Here is a 25,899-nt window from a genome sequence, read left to right on the forward strand (position 1 = left end):
ACTGTGAGGACACTGTGGCAGGAAATGACAGAAAACCTGAATACGGAACTGAAGCAGAAGCTTCTTTTCTTGATGAGAAGTGGCAGCAGCTAGAGAGTGTTGACAACGTGAGGAGCAGGGAGCTCAGAGCAGACATCGCACTATTGGAGGTGGGTACCCTGAGTGGTGGGAAAGGAGGGGAGCCTACCTGGCTTAGTCCTTGCTGAAAGATGAAGTCACTGCTGGTGTGCTTTAACTTTTTATGGCCCGAAGGCTTGGGTGGGAGTGGTTGTAGGTAATGAGCATCTGGGGGTGGAAACAGACATGAGGGGCTGGAAGCCAGGGAATATGATTCAGCAGCCATCCAGGATCCCGGGTTCTGCTGACAGTCTACCACCTGTTCTAAGGTCTGTTGCTCTAAGGCACTGAGTTGGGAGGAGGACCCCAGGAGGTGAAGACAACGTCTCTGGTCTAGCAGGAGAGACAAACCACATAAAAGACATTGTCACAGATCAGGAAGTCGTTGCTAATGTGCGCCAGTGCTGAGAGCCAAGAGCTGATGGAGGCCGGATGACTCCGATGGTTCCACTAGGGCTAGCTTCTGGGTTTGTAGGACCACAGAATCCCAGATTGTCAGAAATGGGGGGGCCTTTATAGATGAGCTAAGTTAACCTCTTCATTTATTTTTCCATTGGGGAAAACTGAGTATCTGAAATGTTCAATGGTTTACCACATTAGTTAAGTTAATGTTTCTAAATTGCCTAGGCTGGTACATGGCAAATAAGTACATGCTCTGTGTCGATTCCCTTACCCATGTTCCCACAGGAGCTTAGTAACAGAGCTGACGTGATCTTCTGACTCCCAGTCTTACTTTCCTGATGCTATAAGGCAGCCTCATGAGGAGGCCCTGGTTGGTGCTGATAACCTGGGTACTGTGCCTCACCAGGTTACTCTCTGATCTCCCATCTCTAGACATTACCTCTTGGCTTCCCTATTCCTGGCCAGTAACTCAGGATACTATGTTGTCTCTATGTCAGAAACGTTTTGTTTCAAAAATATCTGAGGATGGGAGGTTTATGGGAGAGTCAGGCTGACACCAGGAGGAAGAGCAAGAAAGAGGACAGGACCATTGGTCCTCCTTGCTTCCTTATTACTCATGAATATTTCAGAAACTTCTCCCTTCCAGTTTCCTGTGTGAAGTCCTTTTGTTGCAGAGCAGCCCAGAAAGTAGGACCGTGAATCTCTTCTACCTGCCAACCCCAATCCATAATTGTTGCTCCACAAGGGAAGGCAGAGCTGGTCTTGGCAGTGACTCATCCCTCTGTGCAGCTGACTTAGTCAATACTTTAGTGTCCTCTTTGCATCTCTTTAACCAACCTTCCCCCAAACTTCCCTTGGGCTGGTTTCCAAGGGGTTTTTCAAAGAGCATGAAGGAGTTTTCAAGTGAAGAGGAAAATTAGAGAGTCTGAAGGCCTAGGTGGAAACACTGCAGAGTCCTAGGAGTGGTTGGAAGACGGACTCTCAAGAGACAGTGAAAAGCACAGGGAAAGACACCAATGGGATGGGGAGTGAGTAGGGAAGGATGGGCGGGGGAGTTGCCAGCTAGTAAGTGATGTCAGGGTCCAGAAGTCTCAGCTGCCACCAGAGCAGATGAGCCTTGGCCGTTGTTTCCTCTTCACACCAAGATCCAGGATTCCACAGATGCAGAGCAACTGCAGCTCTTCCCCACGCACGACTGGCAGGGCAAGTGGAAACACGGGGGATGTCCCAGGAGAATACTAATTTGGTAGTCCTTCAACTGGTGTTCTCTACATAGTTCTTTGTCATTTATTTAGTTAGTAAAAATCTAATCGCTCTTAACGTTCAAGATGAAGGATTTATTATACTACATGCTGTTTTTGAGTCAGTTATTTTCTTTAGAAATATAATTGAATGGTTTTTAAAAATTGAAGAATAAGTGACTTATTCCCAGCACACAATGCTTCCCCAAGCTTTCTCCAGTGAAGGCATCAGCTGACTGCCCTACTGACCTCAGGTAGCAGCAGGTCTGAGTGGAGATGAGACAGCACTTGCCCTTGGAGTTGGAAAATTTCTCAGTAGAGTTAAGCAGGTTGTAGAGAGGAGTACAGATGTTCACTTTATCAGGAACGGGACTGATATATATTTTGACAGCTACAAAAGGAGTCATACATAGAAGAGTGAATGAAATGGTGCTATAATTCTAGGGCTGTTCTAGCACCCCTCGTTGATTACCACTTCAAGCCACTGTCTGGCTGGCCTCTTGTCACGAATGATCCCAGCAGTTTTGAGACCCAGGTTTTTTAGTGTTACCTACAGCCATAATGACCGCTCTCCAGAGTCAGGTATACCCAGGCCGTGTCAGTTTGTCTCAAATAAGTCCCCATCCTCCCCTGCCCCCCCATATAACTGAGCAGAGGTACTTTCCTAAAACTCCCATCTGCTTTGCCTCAGCTTCTATTATCTTCTAAGAAAAAAATGGCAAGAAACATTGAGCTATATCATTGACTTTGGCATTCTGGTTTTCCCTCCTCTTGATTTTTTGCCCCTAATTATTCAATTGTTCCCATCTTCTGTTACTGTCAGATGTGGAAGTCGGTAGTAGGCCATGATGTATCTGTTTCCGTGGAGACGCAGGGTGACGACTGGGACACAGACCCTGACTTTGTGGTGAGTTTGGAAATAGCTTTGCTTGGACAATGAAAAGGGGGGTGGAGGCATCTAGGCCATTCTGTAACCTTTGAGGTGACTTCGAAAATGACAGTCTGGGACTGAGATAGCCCTCATGATGAAACTGATGGGACATGCATGATATCTGGTGTTGAGGACGGAAGGAGACAGGTGCAGAGTAGTTTGACATTGTGGTTGATAGGCTATGACAGGCTATGCTGAAGGAGCAAGTTAGTCTGGGTCTCCTTTGGCCTATGGGCTGGGATTTGGGCTGGACGTGTAATTTGGGGTAATTCAGGAGTTACAGGAGACCTGAAGGGGAAAGTATAGGGATGCAGTAGGAAGGGCCGTTTCAGAGCCCACCAATTATAATTTTAACGTGGGAGTGAGGGTGGTGTAAACAGAGAGGCATCTGAAGGAGGAAGCAGAGGCAGGGGACATTGGGGGCATGTGCGTCAGTTGCACCGCCTCTCTCAGTGTGATACATCTTCCATCACTTACTGCTGAGTGCTGTCTTTTGCAGAATGACATCTCTGAGAAGGAGCAACGATGGGGAGCCAAGACCATTGAGGGCTCTGGACGCCCAGAGCATATCAAGTAGGTGCCAAGGGGAATGGGAAAGGGGTGTGGGAAGAGCCCAGGGAAAACTCAGAGACTTAGGAGAAGGTGAGGGTGGAAGGAAAGAGATAAGGTAGTTCCTGTCTATATATCTTTGTATTTTTTGCTTGAGTCTCTGTCTCTGTGTGTTCCTGTATGTGTCGTTGTTTATTTGTTTCATGTCTCTCCTCTTATTCCCCCAACCTTATTATCTCTCTTTTATTTCTAACATCTATGCTGTTTCCCCAAGTGGGTCTATTATAAGGGATTCAGAGAGGAAGGAGTTCAAATGCTGAGGTTGTATCACTTTATCTATCTATCTATCTATCTATCTATCTATTATCATCTATCTATCTATCTATCTATCTATCTATCTATCTATCTATCTATCTATCTATCATCTATTTCTGTCTATCTAACTTCTCTTCCATGGATTATTCAGGATCATCTAACCAGGGCTGTGTGCTTTGGACAGTATAGAATGTCAAATATTAATAACAAGGTACACACAATAAACAGTATAACAAAAGCAGGAATAAAAAAGCAAAAATCGACAACTGCACACAAATTGGCAAAATTAATACAGCTTTAAGCTCCATTTTAACTCCCCCTCACACACACTGTAACAGCAATGTTTTTACCTCTTACACCCCTAGATTTAAAAACTGTCTGTGGATGACCACATTGCACAAACAACATACTATGAAAACTTGGCACATGTTTATATAATTTGATAATATTTAGAACTATGCATTGTTTAATCAGACATAAATATTAGGTTGGTGCAAAAGTAATTGTGATTTAAAAGGTTAAAAATAATTGCAAAAAACCACAGTTACTTTTGCACCAACCTGATAGCTTATCTTAAGTAACCATAATGAATATTATTCTTAAACAAACCAAGCAATATGGGACACATTTGTAGAGATGACAAAAATGGAACAGGGTCATGCAGGAAGCTTCTTGATACCCTCTGTAGGCTCAAAAATCACTCCCCCCCCCCCCAAATTAAGATCCCTTTTCTTTTCTGAGTAAAATTCACTCAGAACTAATATTCTGAGAACTGTTAGGATGAGGATACAAACTCTGCTTCTACCCTTGCCCTCCCAGTGCCAGTGTCATGAATAGTAAGAGTAGAACATTTTAAGGGAGACTCCTACATCCCTGCCATGATCTTATGGATATCAGAGAGATTTAGATTCAATTCACAGCTCTGCCAGTACTGGCAATGTGCATTTAGACATCTCCCCTCTCTGAATCTCAGCTTCTTTATTTATCAGACGAGCATAGTACTAGTGCCCCTGCAGAATTCATTGGACTAACATATCAATGTCTACTGTAGTACATAGCACCTCTCAGCAGCTCAGTAATGTTATTTCTCTTTTCTGATATAGTTAATCAGATTTTCTTCCTAAAAACCTAACATAAACATGAAAAGAGGTGACAATTTTCCTTATTCCTAAGGTGTGTTTATGTGGACTGGTTGTGTTGCATAATCCAGTACATACATTACTCTGACTGGTGACCAATGGAGCTGGTGACTCTGGATGTTTATTAGCCTAACTGGATCTATATATAATAGAATAAATGGTGAGGACATTTACATAAAACCCACTCCCCTCCCATTTACCCAGGCTGCCGACATGTAAAAGCCCCATCTCTGCTAGTGACTAGCCAAGTGACCTTGACAAGTCACTTTACTTCTCTGATTCTCAGTATTTTCATTGGGATCAAAAAGACCTCTAGAGGACCTTCCGGTAGTAAGTCCTCTAGGATTCTCTCTGGCTAGGGTGGGTGGGCTAAGCCGATCTTTAAGGTCAGATGGGAATCAATAAGGCCCTTGGGAAAGAGGGGAAGTTGAAGAGGAGAACAGAGCTAAGATGACTCAAAGCAGGAAAAGGAAGTGATTGTGGTTCACTCTAACCTCACTACCTTCCCCCACACCATGATCTTTTTTTGTTTAGGTCGGCCTAAAATAAATTTAGCTTGGGGAGTGGTTTGGTAATTTGGTGAATGGTTCAAATGATCTTATCCATTCCTCATCTGTTGTATAGAGGAGTCCTGGCCCAGGCAGCCTAGTGTTTCCTAGGAACTGCCTGGTTTTCAAGGGCTGCTGCCCTTTCCTCCATCTTCTTTTTGCCACTCTTGCTCACTCTTACTCGTCTGCTTCTTTACAGTCAATGTACCCCATCTCCACTCCTGGCTAGATATAGACCCTGGTCTGCTTCTTGTCACTACAGATTATTTTTGCCTGTCTTAGAATTTCTTGTAAGTGAAATAATATAGAATGTATTCTTTTGTGTCTGTCTTCTTTCGTTCAGCATAATGTTTTTGAGATCTATCCATGGTCTTGTGTGTATCAGTCTGTTGTCCCTTTTTATTGTCAAATAGTATCCCATTGTATGTATATCCCATTGTGTGGTTTCCCATTACCCTGTGGATGGACATTTTGAGTTGTTGACAATTTAGGGCTATGGCAGACAAAGCTGTCATGAACAGTTGGGTTCAAATCTTTTTGTTGACACATATTTTTATTTCCCTTGGGAAATATCTAGGAGCAGAATTGCTGAGTCATAGAATAATTGTGTGTTTAACTCTTTAAGAAACTGCCAAATTATTTTCTGATAGAAAGTTACCATTTTTCATTCCTACCAATAACGTATGGGTTTTAATTTCTCCACATACTTGTCTATACTTGGCATTGTCAGTATTTTTTATTTTAACCACTCTTGTGGGTATGTGGTGATATTAAATGGTATTTTTCTGATGACTAATTTTATTGAGTCTCTTTTCATGTGTCATTCATGTATCTTCACATATTTTTGTTTCAAGTGTCAGTTAAATTCTTTTTCTCACTTTTAAACTGGGTTGTTTGTATTTGTATATAGTTTTAAGAGTTCTTTGTATATTCTGATACAAGTCTTTTGTTAGATGTTTTACAAATATTTAATCCAGAGTGTAACTTGCCTTTTCATTTTATTAATGGCACCTTATGATCAGAAGATATTAATTCTGATGTAGTCTAATTTATCAAAATTTTTTATGGTTAGTGCTTTATGTGTCTTAAGAAATTTTTGCTTACCTCAAAATTGTGAAAATTTTCTGTTTTGTTCTAAAAGATTTATAATTTTACATTTACATTTAAGTTTATGATCAAATTAGCTTTTGTGTGCATTGTGAAACAAAAATTCAGTTTCGTTTTTTTTCCATATAAATATTTCACAATTCCAACTTCATTAAAAGACTATTCTTTCCACCTGGCATACATGAGTGTCTATTTCTAGATAATTTTATTGATCTATATGTCTGCCCTGACCCATCTCACACTGCATAGATTATTGTAGGTTAATGATAAGTCATGAAATCAAATAGTCCTCCAACTTTGTTCTCCTTTAAAAAGAACATACTTTTATTATCCCAGGACTTTACACTTCCACATACATTTTAGAATAAGCTTGCCAATTTCTACAAATATACTTGTTGGTATTTTGATTGGGATGACATTAAATCTATCAATCATTTTGAAGAGAACTGACATCTTAATGATCTTGAGTTTTCCAATTCATGAATATGGGATATATCTGCATTTATTTAGGTTTTCTTTAATTTTTTCAGAAATGTGTTCAAGTCTGTGTTCAAGTGTGGCACAACTTTTGCTAAATTTATGCTAAACTATTTCATGTTATTTCATTTGATGTGTCATTTATTTTTAACTTTCAATTTCCAATGTCTATGACTACTAGTATGTATAAATAGAAGTGAGTTTGATAGTGACCTTGCATTCTGTGACCTTGTCAAATGTACTTGATAGTTCTAGCAGTGCTTTTTTTGTAAGCTCGTTGGGATTTTCTACATATATGATCATATCACTTGTGAATAAAATTTTATAGTCTGAGTTACGTCTGTGTGTTTACTCTTGTAGTAAAAACAGCAAGATCTGTTCCTTTGCTTAGCTCATCCTTGAGGTTCTGGATTTCACTTGGGTCCCATAAACTGCACTGCTTTATCAATACCAAGGTATTTTAAAACTTAAAATAGACAACTGAGAGTTAGTGAGTCAAAATTTTCTTTGGTGTGCTGCAAAGCACATTGAAGTGTAATTTTTTGTTTCCTTCTATCTCTTCCACCTGACCACTATCTCCATATATTAATCATCTTTGTGCCCTCAGGGCCTAGCAGTACCTCACACTTAAAAGTTTAATACTTAATATTTATTGAATGAAGGAATGATATAACTAAGATCTACTTAGAGTAGCTTCAGCTGTTTTCTAAAGAATTTGATAAAAAATTGTTCTTTGGCCCCAACATTTTTATTGAAATTATGCTGGCTATTGGCGTGATCCTCTGACTAGCCTTGCTGTCATCCATTAGGTGGGTATCCCTGAATCTCATTTTCTAATCCCTTTTAAAAACTTTTTTCAACTGTAATATAGTTATGACCCATGTAGCAATTATTTAATTGACCCATGTAGGACTCACTGAAAATGTGCAGACTTTTCCCATTTAAAAGTAATGTTTAGGGGGCGGCCGGTTAGCTCAGTTGGTTAGGGCGCGAGCTCTGAACAACAAGGTTGCCAGTTTAATCCCCACATGGGCCAGTGAGCTGCGCCCTCCACAACTCAATTGAAACAACTACTTGACTTGGAGCTGGTGGGTCCTGGAAAAACACACTTAAATAAAAAATAGTTTAAAAAAAATTAAAAAGTAATGTTTAGACTCATTTTCTTCATTTGTCACCTGAGTACTTTGATTGGGAACTATCAATCATTTACATGTTCTTGGAACCAATAGTTTTTTTTGACACAGACAGCTCTAAAGTGCTGGTGTTGATGAACTAGCAACACAGGTTCTCTGCCTTCACTGCTGCCAGAGGGTTTAGAACAGGCACGGGGACAGAGGGTTCTTCCAGCACTTAGCTTAATATCATCTGGTTCCAATCCAGCTTTCTAAAATTAACTGTGACTGAAGCTGAGAAAGCTTTTTAAAAAGACCTTTGGTGGGCTTATACTACAAGGCCACCAGACAGATCTGTTCTTCCATGAAAGAGGAGAATTTCTGCTGTAAGATGGCCTTTCCACCTGTAACCAATGTATCTAGTTTTCCTGAGCCAGTGAAATTCAGTAACATCACTGTCTCAATTCCCTAAACCTCCATTTCTTGCTATAGGAAGACAAAATTTTAATTTATGGTTCTCTTGCCTACATGTTCCTAAGAAGCCCCAGGGATGCCCATATGTGTCTAAGTATCAGTCCTGATTGTCACTGATTCATGCTGTTGCTGAGCTATCACTTCATTTCCTCAGGCCAAACAGATATGCAGAGGTTCCTTCATGATAAAGATGGAAGTGAAGTAAGGAGAATGACTCCTTTTAGTGTGACATTCTCTTAGGAATAGAGGTGTCCCTAACCAAGGTTATTTGAGCCTCAAAGTGTTGCAACAATTAGTGATGAGTGAACTGTATTAGTTTTTAGTTCTTTCAGGAATTATCAGATGTGGGGTGGGGGTGAAGGGCATTCATTTTTGACAAGAAAATACTACATATGTAGATAAATTTCCCAAAGCTACATTTTTATAACCATCATTTTTAATGACATCCTAGTATCCCATTGAAAGTAATATTGCAACTTACTTAGCTATTCTCTAGTTATTAGCCATATAAATTGTTTCTTCGTTCTTGCCATTACCATATACAATGTTTCAGTGAATATCATTAGACATTAAACTTTGCCATATTTAAAATTATTTCCTTAAGGTAGACTCCCAGGACTAGAACGTGGGTAAAAGGGTATATGAATATTTGTTGTGCTTCTTGGGTAGAGTACCTAATTGCTAGAAAGCAAATCCATTCAGAGAGGAAAATAACTTCTCGGTTACTAGAATATAGGTATTGTCCTCTGATATTTAAGAACGTGACAAATGGGACTAAATACCCACAGGTTTTTTAGTAAGCAAAATAGCAGATTAGAAGAAATATTATTGGCTTATGGAAAGTTTAAATCAGGCTATGGTATGCAGGCCACACTGATCTCTTACTCCCAGACCCAGCACTGGTATAATTTGGGGGCTCAGGTTATTGCTACAAATAAATAGAACACACCTCAAAGTTTCTGTTTTTTCTGAGAAAGAGGATTTGTTGACTTCCCCATGTATGATGAGTCTCTGACATGTGGTTCCTTCCAGCATCCACCAGCTGAGGAACAAAGTGTCAGAGGAGCATGATAGTCTCAAGAAGAAGGAGATGGAATCAATGCCCAAAGCATCCCATGGCTACGGAGGTCGCTTTGGGGTGGAAAGAGACCGAATGGACAAGGTGAGTTGAAAGGGAGATATTTGCTTTAAAAAAAGATTGATTCATTTGTTGGTTTCATGGTTTAAAACTTGTTCAAAAGTACAATATTCATTTGGGCTTTAAAATCAAATGTCCATCTATTATTTGTGTATTTCCCCTCCCCCTGCTCAATATCAGCATATAAAATATAGATGGTAGAAAATGGGAGCCAAGAATTGAGAAGGGCTGGCCTATAGTAGGTCCAGCCATACTGTTAAATCCTAGACTGGGGATACAGGGAGCACCAGGCGAGAAGGGAAAAACATGTTTTAAAATCCTTTAGTGCTTTATGTGTTTGTGTATTATGTCTATGTTGTAACTTCTTTACTATATATTTTGTGTTCTTTTTGTATATATTATGCATTATTTACATGATATGCACGTACGTATGAAAAATATTGATGTGAATTTATCCATTAGAAGCCCTCAAATATGAATATTGTTGTTCTTTTTCTATTATATACTATAAAAACATAAGAAAAAAATGCTTGTATATTGAATCATATTTTCCATTGACTTTCCTAAACTCAAAGACAGAGAAATATTCCTATAAGAAAAAAACTTTTACCATCAAGGAGAAAAAAAATCCAAGGAAAGTCTTTAATTCGGCCTTAAGAAGTATTTTGTTTCATCCTTGTGTAAAGTGTATTTGTAGGCATTATATTCTTCCACAAAATTCCTAGGAAAAAAGTAAAATAGAAACAGTCATTCATTCTTAAATTCAACAAGCAGAGTTGACCTACACAGACCCCAAAATACTGCAAAACCAGTTCCCAGGAGCTCATATAGCACAGCGTTTCATATCAACCTCTGTGTTAATCTTGTTTATCCCATCATGGGATTAGAAATATAGGAGGAAGGGAAAGAAATTTCTAATTTCTTATTAGTGGAGACTCTGTAAGGCTCTGTAAGACTCTCACTATTTGGTTGGAAGTATTGTTCAGTATCTAGATTATGAAGCATCCATATCTAAATATTACAAGAGACATATATTTCAAAACAAAATAGAAAATAAAACAGTAGGTGGAGTTAAAAGTGGAGGGGAATAGAAAAGATTTAAGTTACCCTCATATGCCATCCTATAGTAGCAGACAATACTCTGAGTATTGCCTACTAAACCCCTTTGGTATAAAGAGTCAATCATTGTTAAATATCAGGACTCAGATGGCGCTTCTGAACTTTGATGGCCATATAGGAGCAAAGATCTAAAACAAAAGTACCTGGCTGTTTTTGTGAAATATTTCATTCCGGCTGTGGCATCCAGTCAGTCCCCTGTGGTCTCTCTGTAGTAACTACACTCATTTCTATTTTGATACACAAAGCCCTTGGTTTAGCTCTCTTTTTGTTCCTGGTTTAGCCACTGCTCTGTCTTCCTAATCCCTATCCTTCCGGCTCCTAGCCCATCCTGTGGAAGTTTCCTGAATGATGAGTTCTTAATTAAAAAAGAATCAGGGTGTGCAAGGCTCCAGAAAAAGTCACCTTGCTCTCTCTTCACCTATTCCTTTGCACCACTGTCAGAGGCTAGGATTCTGACCCAGAATGGAATTTCTTGTAGTCTTACATCCCATCCCATCTCTAGATCATTTTATTTTTTAATGGTGATTTTTGTCTTGTCACTCATTCCATCCTTGATTTTCCTCAGAGTGCTGTGGGCCATGAGTATGTTGCTGAGCTGGAGAAGCACTCTTCTCAGACTGATGCTGCCAGAGGATTTGGGGGCAAATACGGAGTTGAGAAGGACAGGGCAGACAAGGTACGTGGCAACTATCTCCCCGTGTCACTCAAATCGTGTGGGACTTATGAACACTCCCCTTTGAATGTGGGTTTGTGCTTCTCCTGTGGAAAGACGGGCCATGGACTCAAAGAGGGTCCATCACGAGGACAGGTCCTGTGACCTCACTCAGCAAGGTCCTTGGTGCCACTGTGAGAGGCCACACGCTGAGCTGAAAGGTATTAATTTAAATGAGGCAAAGACTCTCAAACTCTTAATAAGAAATTCCTCAAACCTTTGGTTTTTGTTATACCTGTACCGTGAAGAGAGAAGAGGGAAAGTCCAAAGTTCCTCTTTTGGTCAAACATCAAAACCTTACAAATATTTATGCCTTTCAGGAAAACAGAGATGTCAGCTTAAATGTGATTACCATGGCAGCAAATAATCAAGGAAAACAATTAATTAGGGTTACCATGTTTCTAGAAGGTAAAGGTTACCTTTCACAGGATTTAGCACCAAATCTCTGAAGTCCAGGTATTTTAAAGGCTTGTGTGTGTGTGTGTGTGTGTGTGTGTGTGTGTGTGTGTGTGTCATTTTAAAGAGAGAAAAAGAGGACAGTATGATTACAGATGACAGAGTCAGGAGAATACATGTGGTAACTCACTGGTGTTCTCAGTATCACACCTCAGGTTCTTTGATCTTGTCTCTCTTTTGTGGTACAGAAGAGTGTCTCTTGCCCCGCAGCCGCACACAGAGGACATCTCCTTCACAGCGAGCTGAGATTTCTGTTTTTAACCTTTAGTTGTTTGTTAGGGTCTGAATCCTTAAAGCTAAATATTAGATGTTATTTCATTGGGGGCAGGAAAAAAACTCAGAAAAGTTAAAAACACACTATAAGGGAAAAGGAAATATATCCAGTCCCAGAGCAGCTAGGATCCAGACTCTCCTGGGCGCCTTCCACCTCACCCAAATCCACATCTCTGGGTTTCTGCTGCTGTGTAAGGGAAGAGAAGAGGCACAGTATCATCAGTTAGGAATCGGATACTATCTCTTACATGTGCATAGTACGTTGCAGTTTAAAGGCACTTTTCTCGTTATTATCTTCTTTTAGTTTCATGAGAGTGAGGAAGAAAGGCACTAATTTATTGAATGACCCAGTGCAGACACTTTATATACCTTGCTCCTATTTAGTTCTGACAATATCCCAAATGAAGAAGGAACATTTTTCTCATTTATAATTGAGGTTAAGAAGGCAGTTATACCTATTTTCATTTTATATTGGAAGAGACTGAGGCTCAAATATTAAAGGACATGCCTAAAGTGAAACAAGTAGGGGGTGGGGTTTGAATCTAGAGCTTTCTGTGTTCATTGCTCTATAGCACATTGCCTCTACACCAGCCTGGCAAGGTACTATCATTAACCCCCCATACTCAGCCCTGAGCCCCTATAAACAAGCCTCTGGGCTGAGCTGGAGGTAAGGGTAAGTGAGAGAGGGGGAAAATTATCAGCTCACCTCTAAGCAATTGTCTCTCATTTTCGTTGTAGTCAGCAGTTGGCTTTGATTACAAAGGGGAAGTGGAGAAACACACATCTCAGAAAGGCAAGTACCCTGCACTTCAGCTTTAGTAACATGACTGCCCTGCTGTGTTGTCATCTCCCAACAGCTGTCATCAACTCCGTTTAGTTCCATGACCCATTTCCCCACTCGTTTATTTATTTTTAAATCCAAGTGTGTGCTTTCTTCTTTCTCCTTTCTCCCTTTCTATGAGCTTGATCAAGTTTTCTGTAGTCCCCCTTTTTCCTCTAATGGATTAAAAATAAGGTAGTCTACTCCCTTATATTAGGAGGTTATCCTTAAGTTTCAGTATGCATCTTTGACTTAAATTTAAAATTAATCTTTATCTCTTCCTGAATAATACAGGAAATATAGAATTATTTAATTACATTCCTTCTATAGTCTACATTCTTTATACCAACTGGACAATTATTATTGTCCGGTATATATTGGTTCTATGGGTTTATGAACCCCACAAAATTTAATAATTATTATTATCTAGTAAATTCTTATTTAAACTGACCTACCTATTTACCAACTTTCTACTTCATCAGTTGTTGTGTTTCATTGTTTCTTCAATGCTAATTCTGTTTCCTCCTTGCTTTTTCTATTTTCTTCTTGCTAAAATATATCCTTTGATAAATCTTTCAGTGAGAGTCTGTGAAAGAACTCCCTTGCTTTGTTTAAAAATTATCTTTATTTTCTTCCACTGTTCATTGTTCATTCATCACTTTGAAGATATTGTTTTATTGTCTCTGGCATCTGTCTTGTGTCATCATCATTCCTTTGTAAGTACTATGTCCTATCTATCTTGTTTTTTTTCATGAAAGGTTTTCTTTTTGTCTCTGATATTCTGAAATATCATCAGAATATGTCTGGGTGTTGGATTTATTTTTATTATTCTACATGAGACTTATCACTCCTCTTCAACCTGAGAAGTGACTTTCATTATGGAAAGTTCTCAGGCATTTTCTCTTTGGATAGTGGCTTTCCTCTCTTCTCTTTAATTCTTTCTCATGGAACTTATATTAAATGTGTGTTTCATTCTCTTCTTGATGTGTCTTTTTTTAAGACAGTTTTTTTTTTTTTTTAAGAGCAGTTTTAAGTTTACAACAAAATTGAGAGGAAGATTCAGAGATTTACCATATACTCCCATCTGCACACATGCATAGCCTTCCCATTGTCAACATCACTCACTATAATGGTATATGTATATATATATTTTTAACCAAGAATCAATCTACATTGACGCATCATAATCACCAAAAGTCCATAGTTTACCTTAGGATTCAATCTTGGTGTGCATTCTATGGATTTGAACAAATGTATAGTGACATATATCCATCAATATAATATTATACAGAGTATTTTCACTGTCCCCAAATCCTCGGTGCTCTGCCTGTTCATTCATCCCTCATCCCCAACCCCTCACAACTCCTAGAAGCCACTGACCTTTTCACTGTCTCCATAGTCTTTCCTTTTCCAGAATGTCATATAGTTGGGATCATATAGTATATAGCCTTTACAAATTAGCTTCTTTCACTTAGTAATATGCATTTAATGTTCCTTCATGTCTTTTCATAACTTGATAGCTCATTTCCTTTTAGCACTGAATAATAGTCTATTGTCTGGGTGTACCACAGTTTATCCATTCACCTACTAAAGGACATCTTGGTTGCTTTCAAGTTTTGGCAGTTATGAGTAAAGCTGCTATAAACATTCATGTGCAGGTTTTTGTGTGGACATAAGTTTTCAACTCCTTTGGGTAGGAGTGCAACTGCTGGATCCTATGCTAAGAGTATGTTTAGTTTTGTAAGCCACTACCACACTATCTTCCAAAGTGGCTGTGCCATTTCCACCAGCAATGTATGTATAAGAGTTCCTGTTGCTCCACATCCTCACCGGCATTTGGTGTTGTGAGTGTTCTGGATTTTGGCTATTGAAATAGGTGTATAATGGTATCTCATTGTTTTAATTTGCATTTCTCTGATGACATATGATGTAAAGCATCTTTTCATATGCATATTTGCCATCTGTATATCTCCTTTGGTGAGATGTCTGTTAAGGTCTTTGGCCCATTTTTTAATCAGGTTGTTTTCTTATTGTTGAGATTTGAGCTCTTTGTGTATTTTGGATAACAGTTCTTTATCACATGTGCCTTTTGCAAATATTTTCTCCCAGTCTATGGCTTGTCTTCTCATTTCCTTGACATTGTCTTTCACAGAGCAGAAGTTTTTAGTTTTAATGACACCCAGATTTTCAATTCTTTCTTTCATGGATTATGTCTTTGGTGTTGTATCTATAAAGGTATCACCATGCCTAAGGTCATTTAGTTTTTCTCCTGTGATGCCTTCTAGGAGGTTTATAGTTTTGCATTTTACATTAAGGTCTATGATCTTTGAGTTAATTTTTGTGAAGGGTATAATATTTGTATCTAGAGTCATTTTTATTTTTATTTATTTTTTTTGCATGTGGATGTCCAGTTGTTCCAGTGCCATTTGTTGAAAAGACTATCTTCTCTCCATTGCATTGCCTTTGCTTCTTTGTCAAAGATCAGTTGACTGTTTATGGGAGTCTATTTCTGGGCTCTCTATTCTGTTCCACTGATCTATTTGTTTATTCTTTCACTTACACCACACTGTCTTGATTATTGTAGCTTTATAGTAAGTTTTAAAGGTGGGTAGCATCAGTCTTTCAACTTTGTGTTGGCTATCCCTTCAATATTGTGTTGCCTATTGGGTCTTTTGCCTCTCCATATACTTTAGAATCAGATGTCAGTATCCAAAAAAAAAAAATAACTTGATGGGATTTTTGATTGGGATTGCATTGAGTCTACATATCAAGTTAGGAAGAACTGACATCTTGACAATCTTGAGTCTTCCTATTCATGAACATGGAATATCTCTCCATTTATTTAGTTGTTCTTTGATTTCATTCATCAGATTTCTTTAGTTTTCCTGTTATAGATCTCTTAAATATTGATTTTTAAATATCGATACCTAAGTAATCCTTGTTGAGGGTGCTAATGTAAATGGTATTGTATTTTTAATTTGAAATTTTACTTGTTCTTTTTTGGTATATAGGAAAGAAATTGACTTTTGTATATGAACTTTATATCCTGCAACCTTGCTGTAATTGCTTATTAGTTTCAGGAGTTTGTCAGTTCTTTTGGGTTTTCTACACAATCATGTCATCTGTGAACAGAGACAATTTCATGTCTTCCTTCCCAGTCTGTATACCTTTCATTTCTTTTCTTGCCTTATTGCATTATCAAGGACTTGCTGTACGATGTTAAAAAGGAGTGATGAGAGGGAACATCCTTATCTTGTACCAGATTTTAGTGGGAAAGTTTCAAGTTTCTTACCATTGACAGGGGTCAAGTATATGGTGATGGAAGGAGAACTGACTCTGGGTGGTGAGCACGCAATGTGATATATAGATTATGAATTATAGAATTGTACACTTGAAACCTATGTAATTTTACTAACCATTGTCACCCAATAAATTTAATTTTTTAAAAATTTATGTTACCTGTAGGGCTTTTATAGATAATCTTTTTCAAGTTAAGAAAGTTCTCCTCTACTCCTAGTATACTGAGAGTTTTTATCATGAATAGGCATTGGATTTTGTCAAATGCTTTTTCTGTACCTATTGATATGATCATGTGATTTTTCTTTTTCAACTTGTTAATGTGATGGATTACATTGATTGATTTCAACTCTTGAGCTAGCCTTGCACTTAGATAAATCCTACTTGGTCCTGCTGTATAATTCTTTTTATACATTGTTGAATTCAATTTGCTAATATTTTGTGAGGATTTTTGAATCTATGTTTATGAGAGATATTGGTCTGTAGTTTCTTTCTTATGTCTTTGTCTGGTTTTAGCATTAGAGTAATGCTGTTCTCATAGAATGAGTTAGAAAGTATTCTTCTTTTATCCTCTGAAGGATATTGTAGAGAATTGGTATATTTTCCTTAAACGTTTGGTGGAATTCACCAATGAACACATGTGGGCCTGATACTTTGTGTTTTGGAAGATTATTAATTATGGATTCAATTTCTTTAATAGATGTAGACCTATTCAAATCATACATTCTTGTGTGAATTTTGGCAGATTGTGTCTTTCATGGAATTTGCTCATTTCATCTAGGTTATCAAATGTGTTGGCCTAGAGTTATTCATAGTATTCTCTTATTATCCTTTTAATTTCCATGTGATCTGGAGTAGTGTCGCCTCTTTCATTTACGATATTGTTAATTTGTCCTCACTTAGTTTTTCTTAGCATGGCTAGAGGCTTATTGATTTTATTGATCTTTTCAAAGACAGCTTTTAGTTTCATTGATTTTTCTCTGTTGATTTGCTGATTTAAATTTCATTAATTTTGCTCTAATTCTTATTTCATTTCTTCTGCTTACTTTGGATTTAATTTACTCTTCTTTTTCTAGTTTTCTAAGGTGGAAGCTTAGATTATTATCTTACTCTTTATTTCTTTTCCAATATATTCATTTACTGCTATAAAATTTTCCCTAAGCTCTGCTTTTACTGCATCCTGAAAATTTTGATAACTTATGTTCTTCATGTCTCTTAATTTTGCTTCTCTATTTCCATCTCTTTATCTCCTTCCATGCATTATGAGTAACTCCCTTGGATCTATGTTGAGTTCACCAATTCTCCCTTCAGCTGTATTTGATTATTGTCTATTACGTTTTTAACTTTCTTGCAGATATTTTCATTTCTGGAAGTCCCCTTTGGTTCTATTGCAAATCTGCTGATTCTTTTTCTATAATGTCCTATTGCTTTCATTACGTTTTTCCCCTTTTTTAAGCTCTTGAATTATTATTTTTTTAAATTTTAAGTTGCTTTCATATTGTTATATTATTTGCTATTGTTGGGGATGCCAACTCTTCTTTTTGATTAATCTGCTTTCCCTATGGTTATTTATTTCTTTGATGGTTGTAATTTCTGTTTGTGAATTTATTTCAGTAAGGTAGATGGATATTTGTTTTATGGGAGTTTCATATGCACTGGGTTGAGTAAATTTCCCAGATAAATTTTACATTTACTTCTGACTGAGTTTCAGAGGTCTTAATAGTAATGCGCTGTTTTCTTCTTTATTTTTTCTCATTATTAATTAAATTCTTAAATAAAGATAGGTCTATTTAGTCTTTAAAATTTTTTTGAGTCAGTTATGATATGTTGTGTTTCCAAGGAATTTTACCATTTTCTCTATTTTGTCAAATTTATTGACATAAATTTATTTATAGTATTCCCTAATTTTCTTTTTAACCTCTGTAAGATCTGTAGTGATATGCTCACTTTCATTTTTGATGTTGTTAATCTGTTTTTTCTCTTTTTTATTGATTATTCTTACTAGAAGTTTACCAATTTTATTACCATTTTTAAAGAACTAATTTTTCACTTTGCTCATTTTCTTTATTGTTTACTGGCTTTTAAAATTCTATCAATTTCTACTATTATTTTTATTATTTTTCCTTCATTTTAGTGTGAACTTAGTTTTTCTTTTTCTAGTTTTTGAAGGTAGAAACTTAGATAATTGATTTTAAGCCTTTATTTCCTGTATGGGTATTTAAAACTATATATTTCCCTCTAAACACTGCTTTTGCTACATCCTACAATATCATGTGTGTTTTAACTTTTATTCAGTTTAAAATATTTTCAAATTTTCCTTATGATCTCTTCTTTCACCCATGGTTTATTTAGAAGTACATTATTTATTTTCGAAGTATTGGGGGAATTTTCTAGATAATTTTGTTATTAACATCTAACTTAATTCTATTGTGATCAGAGAATATGATGTCTAATATTTCAATCTTTTGAACTGTTTTAAAACTTATTATACAGACCAGCATATGGGCTACCTTGGTGTATGTTTTATGTCCATTAAAAAGAAAATGTGTATTCTTCAGTTTTGGGATACAGTGTTCTACAAATGTCAATTAGGTCCTGTTAGTTGATAATATTTGGACCCTCTATAATCTTAGATTCTTTTGTCTAAACTTTTTGTCAATTAATGCTCATAAATTTGTCTATGTTTTTCTGCTTCGGTCAGCTTTTGCTTCATGAATTTTAATTCTTTTAATAGGTTTATACCACCATACGTATTCCTGATGAATGATGAATTGTTGTCTTATCATTGTATTATGTCTCTCTTATCTCTCTATCCCATTTTGTCTTGAGGTCTACTTTATCTCATATTCATGCCATCTGTCTGATGCTCGCTCTTTCTGTGGTATATGTTTTCCTAGATCAGTATTTAAATTAATTTCTCAGCTTAGAATTCCTGTATAATGTAAGTAGTATAAAATTGTATATTTGTATTCTACACTCTCATGTGTAGGCCTGGCGATTCCAAGTCTCACAGCTGCCAAGTGCTGAATAAACTATAAGCCCCCCAACCATTCCCCTGGCTGAGTACAATTTTTTGAGAGCTCTTTTATAGGGGTGGACAGAGACTTATTTCCTGCTCTCTAGTCCCCTGTTCTTATATAGAAATTAGAACCCCATAACTACATCCTAACCCTAGTGCTCACTTAAAACATCCTTGTTTTTCCTGTGGTGTCAGCTTATAATTACCCTTATATATACTGATTCGATTCTATTTGTTTCGATCTATTTGTCTTTGAAGCCAGGGATTTTTCTTTTCTTTTCTTTTGATCTCCACTATTAAAAAAAAAAAGATTGTTATATTTTAGCTGACATTTCTAAGTGTTTATATGGGAGTAAGGAAAGGCATACATTTCATATGGATGTGGCTTTTCTTTTTCAGTTTTTGGAAGTCTCTCCTTACACCCTCTATACTTTTCCCTTCCTTAAAGAAAGAAAATTGAAATGATCTTCTCACCTTGGGAGAGGGGAAAAGAGAAAAAGAGTGAACAGTGTTAAATAAAAGCTAGCAAAAGCTGACTTAGAACACCATTTCTCTTTAATTCACCTATATTCAAGCTCCGCTCTCTTCCCTGGCCCCAGTCACCTTGCAGCCATTCCTCCCGACTTCTCTCTTCAACAGCACTTTCCTGTGGGCTGAAAATGGGCTCTTATGACTGCTCCTTTCATCATAGATTACTCCCGTGGCTTTGGTGGTCGTTATGGGATAGAGAAGGATAAACGGGACAAGGCAGCTCTGGGATATGACTACAAAGGAGAAACAGAGAAACACGAGTCCCAGAGAGGTAAGTTGGTGTTGGAGAGGAGGGAGATCACAGAATGGCATAGAGCCCTTCCTCTATCCTTTCTGGAAGCTGATGCTGAGGACCCAGAATACAGACGGGCAGATGTGCAGTGGAAGTGGTGGGGTAAAGAGTAAGTGTATGTGTGTGGAAGTCAGTAGGGGGAGACCAAGAGGGGTAGAGAGGAAAACAACAAGATTAGGAGCAGGACAAAAGGGAAGAGAAGGGGTCATTGAGACAGGGATGAAGGCAGACAGGCTGGTGATTTGGCTATGAGTCTTAAAGGGCCCTCTACCTCACAAAGGACAGATAGGTCTCATTCCTCCCTGGGACATGTAGTGGATGTTTGGATGGTTCTTATTTTTCCCTGTTTCTCCCTTTACATTTTTTCCTTTCCTTCTTCCTTTCCATTTTTTCTTTTTATGTTTCCCTCTTGCCACCTCTCTCCCCTTCATTCTCTCCCAAGTTTTATCGTCCCCATCGTTTTCCCTATCTTCCCATCCATGCCTCTCTCTATCCTCTGATTCTCACAGTTTCTCATCCATCTCTCTGTTTTCCACATTCCTGTCTTCTGGTTTTTTCTTCCCACTACTCCCTCTTCCCACCACTTTCCAGCAATTTAACTCCTGTTTTGACTCTCAGATCTTTCTGTCCTGCAGATTATGCCAAGGGCTTTGGTGGTCAGTATGGAATCCAGAAGGACCGAGTGGATAAGGTAAAGTACCAGAATACCAATTTCCTGAGAATAGTTTCTTAAACTGTACTGGAAGTGCATGGACAAGAGTGAGAGGCAAAAATGGAAAAAGCACAGGAAACGCTAGGTGTACTGAGCTGTCCTCCTGGTGTCCTGCATTCCCCATTAATTGCCCTCAGCATCTAATAGGCATGTTTTCTATAGCCTGAGCTTTAAGGAAACTTAAGGGAGGCAGCGACAGATGGAGAGATACAAAAACTCTAGGGAAAGGTGGTATTTAAAATTTCATTGATTGCTTGGCATTGGTTAACCCTATCTTTAATCTCTTCCCATGACACCTCACTGCCCTCCTCTAAACCAATTTCTCTTCATGCATTGCCCAGGGGCCCAATTGAAGATCAAATGGTTAGGGATACTTTCTACAGTGTCCGCAATCCCTGATATTGCTTTCTGAGTTACTACCACTCCCTTACCACCACCACCTCCCCCTCTCGCCCCCACACACCTACTGTTCTCCTGCAGAGCGCTGTTGGCTTCAATGAAATGGAGGCCCCAACCACAGCTTATAAGAAGACGACACCCGTAGAGGCTGGTGAGTCTTAATGATTTCCTCTCTCTATGCTCTTTAACTGCCTCTCTCTTCTCATTCTTTCTTCTCCCCAGACTACTTCCTCCATGCCATTAGTTACCTAGATTAGCTGAGGTAGACTTGACCTTTGTTCTCATATTCCTGGATTCTCTCTCCTAGAAATATTAGGTTAAGTGGATAAACAGACAGAGTGACATTGGGAAAGAAACTGTGAGCAGAGGACACAGGGAAGGAGAGATGGGGAGCCATTTGGGAAAAATACATAGGGATAAGGTCTTGGGGTGAAAGGCAGATGGAGGGTGGTGGTCAGAGGGCATACATATTTAAGGAATGTGTACAGGGAAGGATGCAGGTTAGAGGACCAAGACTTATGATTTAGAAAGGACAAGAGTCTGAGATTGCATGTCCTGGCTATGTGGAAATCTAGACTTCAAGACTATACAATCCTCCTATAATCCCCTTGTTCCTGCATCAATATCTCTTTATCTTCACTTTCATGAGTTCCATTTCCATCTGCTCTTCTCCTGGATATTTAACTGAGTCTTCTTCTTCCATCCTGTGCCACCCAATCTTGCCCCCTTCCTGGACCCCAGAGAAACATAATTCTTCTTGCCTGTGTCTATAGCTTCTAGTGGTGCCCGTGGGCTAAAGGCAAAATTTGAATCCATGGCTGAGGAGAAGAAGAAGCGGGAGGAAGAAGAGAAGGCACAGCAGATGGCCAGGCAGCAACAAGAGAGAAAGGCCCTGGTAAAAGTGCGCCATGAGGCTTCGCAACCAGCAGTCACTGTGGAAGAGCCAATGGTGCCGACCCCATTGCCTAAGAAAATCTCCTCAGAGGTGAGTGCTTGGAGCCTTGGAATCCACATACAACATTTCTACCCAGACAGGGGCCTAAATTGTTCAAATCATTAGTAGAAAATAAGGCACAGGCTTTCCTGTGTTAAGCAAAATCTATATGAGTGCTGTCCCTGTCTTCAGTAAGATTTCAGTTTGAGTATGTAGGTTGAGTATGGGCCTCATATATACCAGAATGTTAGGGGAAAAAAGAGATTTACACAGTACAACAAAAGACAGGTCACCAGCCCTGCAGCTGATTATTGCTGCAGGATTGACCAAGACGAAGGAGCCGTCACTTCAGGTTGGTACCCATCTTGAGGGATGAGTTTGGTTTGGATTGGCAGAGGTAGAGGGGGTGTTCCAGGTCATTATAAGAGATAAGATGGAGGCTTGCTTGCTTATAGAGTGATGCTTCATTTTCCACAGGCCTGGCCTCCAGCAGGAAGTTGTCCATCATCAGCGCCTGAGCCTGTGAGAACCAGCAGGCAACAACAAATACCCTCCCTGCCCTCGAGGCAGAACCCCCCAGAGGTAAGCAGAGCCCCCCAAATTCTGTGCCCCTTCCCCATCTCCTCATGTCCTAGGAAGTTGGGCCACACAGTGTGATCAACCATTCTGGTTTGTCTGGGACTGTCCCGGTCTTAACACTGAAAGTCCTACATTCTGGGAAACCACCCAGTCCTGGCCAGACTAGGAGAATTGGTCATCCTAGCTGTGGTATTCCCAACAACGTGCTTTTGCTTCACAAATGTGCTTTTGTTTTCTTGGTCTTCCAAGGAATCTGACTTGCCTTCCACTTCCCTTTCCTCACGCTTTTTACATTCCCTTCCTATCATCTCTTGGTAGGTATTTTGAGTGGGTAGGTGTGGGAGGAGATTGAAGAATGGAGATGGATGAAAGACTGTGTTCCCTAGGAGAGGCTGTTAGATGGAAGCAAGGATGGAGGGTAGAGTGGTAGGAGGGTGATGGATGGGGTGTTAGCAGTCCTCCATTGGGAGGTTTTGGAGAGAGAGCTCCTGGTGAGTGCAAGCCCCCCTGCTCCATACTCTCTTCCCAGGATGATGAGGAGCCCCCAGCGCTGCCCCCCAGGACTCTGGAAGGCCTCCAACTGGAGGAAGAGCCAGTGTATGAAGCAGAGCCAGAGCCAGAGCCAGAGCCTGAGCCAGAGCCTGAGCCTGAGCCTGAGCCTGAGAATGAGTATGAGGACGTTGGGGAGATGGACAGATACGGGCAGGACGATGAACCAGAGGGAGACTATGAGGATGTGCTCGAGCCTGAGAATCCCTCCACGCTGGCTGGTGAGTGGTGGGGGCCGGGGAGAAGCAGCTCCTGAATTTGGTCAGGTCTAGAGGAGGGTAAGAGGGAGAGGAATTACCCAGAAGAACCTGTTTGTTTTCCTTCTCTGTGTTGGTGAAGCCATGTTTATGTTTCCCATAATGCAGGCTCGTCAGGCTGCCCGGCTAAGACGGAGGCTGGGATCTCAGCTGTAGCCCTGTATGATTATCAAGGAGGTAGGTTGGGAGTGACCTGAGGGGTCTGGTGTCCTTGATGCAAAAGAGGGGAATGGATTCTGGGGCTCAGGGAAGGGTCCAAGCTTGGCATCAAGAAAACCAGGCCTATATCTCTTCCTGAGGTTTAGAGTGGGCACAGGGCTGGAGGGATTCCTGTCTGACCATCCTAATATCCTGTTAATTTTCTCTCCAGAGGGAAGTGACGAGCTTTCCTTTGATCCAGATGACATCATCACTGACATTGAGATGGTTGATGAGGGCTGGTGGCGGGGACGTTGCCACGACCGCTTTGGACTCTTTCCTGCAAATTATGTCAACCTTATCCAGTAAATGGCCCTCAGTGTATTCTGCACTGTGACTTCCCATGTCCAAAGAGGCTCTGTCTCCACGCCCCTCCCCATCCTGCTGCAAGTTTCCAATAGGATGTCATGAGTTGCCTGAGGTTCTAGACAGATTTCCCTCTCCCTCTCCATTAGAGCTTGGGGCAGATACATCATAAGGAAGGAGCTTTCCTTCCGTGTCCTCTCTATCCTGTAAGAGCTCATAGACATTATCTTGTGGTCCTGCCTCCTCCTCCATGAATGCTCCCTCTAACACCCCAAGTTCTGCCTTCTGTTTTTTTGAGCTCTGAGCTTCTTGATTTGCTTACCTGGAAAAGTATGTCTACATTGCCTGGTTTACCTGGTGGTACTGTTTGCCCACTTTCCTTCCCTGCAGATATATCTTTTCTCTACCCAGTCTTAAAATTGGAAATAAAGTGGGATTATTTTTCACGTCTAGACTGAGGTCTAGTGCTTTTGGTGCAGCCCCCAAGGGCCCTGCCTCTCATGGCGCCAATTCTCCTCCCCTCTTTCAGGCAAAGCCAGAAGACTCCCTCCTACCGCTACCCACCCCCCTGTGCCCTGGATCTCAAGGGCTGGACCTTGTCCTTAGGCTGTATTTCAACCCAGTCCAAAACACATCAGCCTGGGGAATGGTGGTAAGGTGGGGGAACAGGCCAGACAGTGTCAACTTCTACTGGCTTCAGCAGCTGTGAGACGCCAGCTACCTCCTGCCTCGTAATGACTATATTCTTTTAGGACATGTTGATTTTTGAGGAAGAAGCAAGGTTTAGGAAGGAGGAAAGGGAAAATTTGGCAACAGAAAAAGGTGAAAGCTAAAGGAACACAGGCTCCAATGAGGTGGTAAAAGGATTTAGTCAGAGACAGTGGTCACTACTCAGTCAAGTCCAGGCTTCTTTGTAGCTGGACGACTGAAATCAATGGCCAAGTAAGAGGGTAGATGGTAGGAGCTCATGAAGATTCTGTATGGTCCAGGACCAAGGCTGATAGGAAACATGGTGAGGACATTTGGACAGTCAGTGATGGACAAAAAGCGAATCACCAAGCAAAGTATGGGGTTGAAGGACAATGTGAGGCCAGGGTATGGTGAGTTTATCCTAGTCCATTGGGCTTCCTGAGGCCAGAGATGGGAGATCCTAGGCAAAATCAAAATAAAATCTAAATCAAAGTCAGTGATTTTTTTTGGTGTAGGGAATTTTTGGTTGGTAAGACATAGACATCTATGAGGTCTGACAATTAAGTTGGTGAACTCATCGTAGAAAATAGTGCTACATACCTAGTCACTGAATAGCACTACCATCACCTTAGAAGTGCTCCCCTTGGGAAGCTATGCACCAATGCCAGCACCTAGTCCTCCCTTTAAAGAAATTTTGGAACTCTTTTTCTGGAATGGCCATCAGAGCTGTCATCGTATTACTCTTTGATGTCCTGAATGTCATCAAAATGTCTTCCTTTTAATATTCCCTTTATCTTTGGGTAAAGAAAGAAGTCATTGGGGGCCATATCAGGTGAGTAGGGAGGGTGTTCCAATACAATTATTTGTTTACTGGCTAAAAACTCCCTCACTGACAGTGCCGTGTGAGTTGGTGCATTGTCATGTTGCAAGAGTCATGAATTGTTGGCAAAAAATTCAGGTCGTCTAACTTTTTCATGCAGCCTTTTCAGCACTTCCAAATAGTAAACGTGATTGATTGTTTGTCCAGTTGGTACAAATTCATAATGAAAAATCCCTCTGATATCAAAAAAGTTTAGCGACATCATTGCAACAAGTTCGCAAATGTGATTGTCCAACCTCGTATGCTGAAGTTGGGTCCAGCTTTCAAAGATGGAGAAGACAGAGATGGGCTCGAGGAGCTAGGATTAGTGGCTGAGATCCGTAGAA

The 25,899-nt window shown here is 39.6% G+C and overlaps 1 protein-coding gene across 1 annotated transcript; it reads left to right on the top strand.

Moving 5' to 3' along the window:
* On the top strand, nt 1-24,449 carry HCLS1 (hematopoietic cell-specific Lyn substrate 1). Its single transcript, XM_019729622.2, has 14 exons — nt 1-149; nt 2,584-2,667; nt 3,191-3,264; nt 9,445-9,574; nt 11,235-11,345; nt 12,849-12,903; nt 19,938-20,048; nt 20,705-20,760; nt 21,262-21,331; nt 21,954-22,165; nt 22,592-22,696; nt 23,223-23,463; nt 23,608-23,676; nt 23,870-24,449. Exons 2-14 carry the CDS (start codon nt 2,584-2,586, stop codon nt 24,004-24,006), a joined length of 1,455 nt encoding a protein of 484 aa, XP_019585181.2. The 5' UTR covers nt 1-149; the 3' UTR covers nt 24,007-24,449.
* The last annotated feature ends 1,450 nt before the right edge of the window (nt 24,450-25,899 follow it).

Source organism: Rhinolophus sinicus, linkage group LG01 (assembly GCF_036562045.2).
Source record: "Rhinolophus sinicus isolate RSC01 linkage group LG01, ASM3656204v1, whole genome shotgun sequence".
NCBI lineage: Eukaryota > Metazoa > Chordata > Mammalia > Chiroptera > Rhinolophidae > Rhinolophus > Rhinolophus sinicus.

Bases quoted from the DNA above. Each gene is read 5' to 3' on its own strand.
- HCLS1 (XM_019729622.2), top strand. From the start codon at position 2,584: ATGTGGAAGTCGGTAGTAGGCCATGATGTATCTGTTTCCGTGGAGACG. The intron at 12,904-19,937 runs GCAAGTACCCTG...CTTTCATCATAG, and splicing joins GAAACACACATCTCAGAAAG to ATTACTCCCGTGGCTTTGGT. The intron at 23,677-23,869 runs GTAGGTTGGGAG...TTTTCTCTCCAG, and splicing joins CCTGTATGATTATCAAGGAG to AGGGAAGTGACGAGCTTTCC.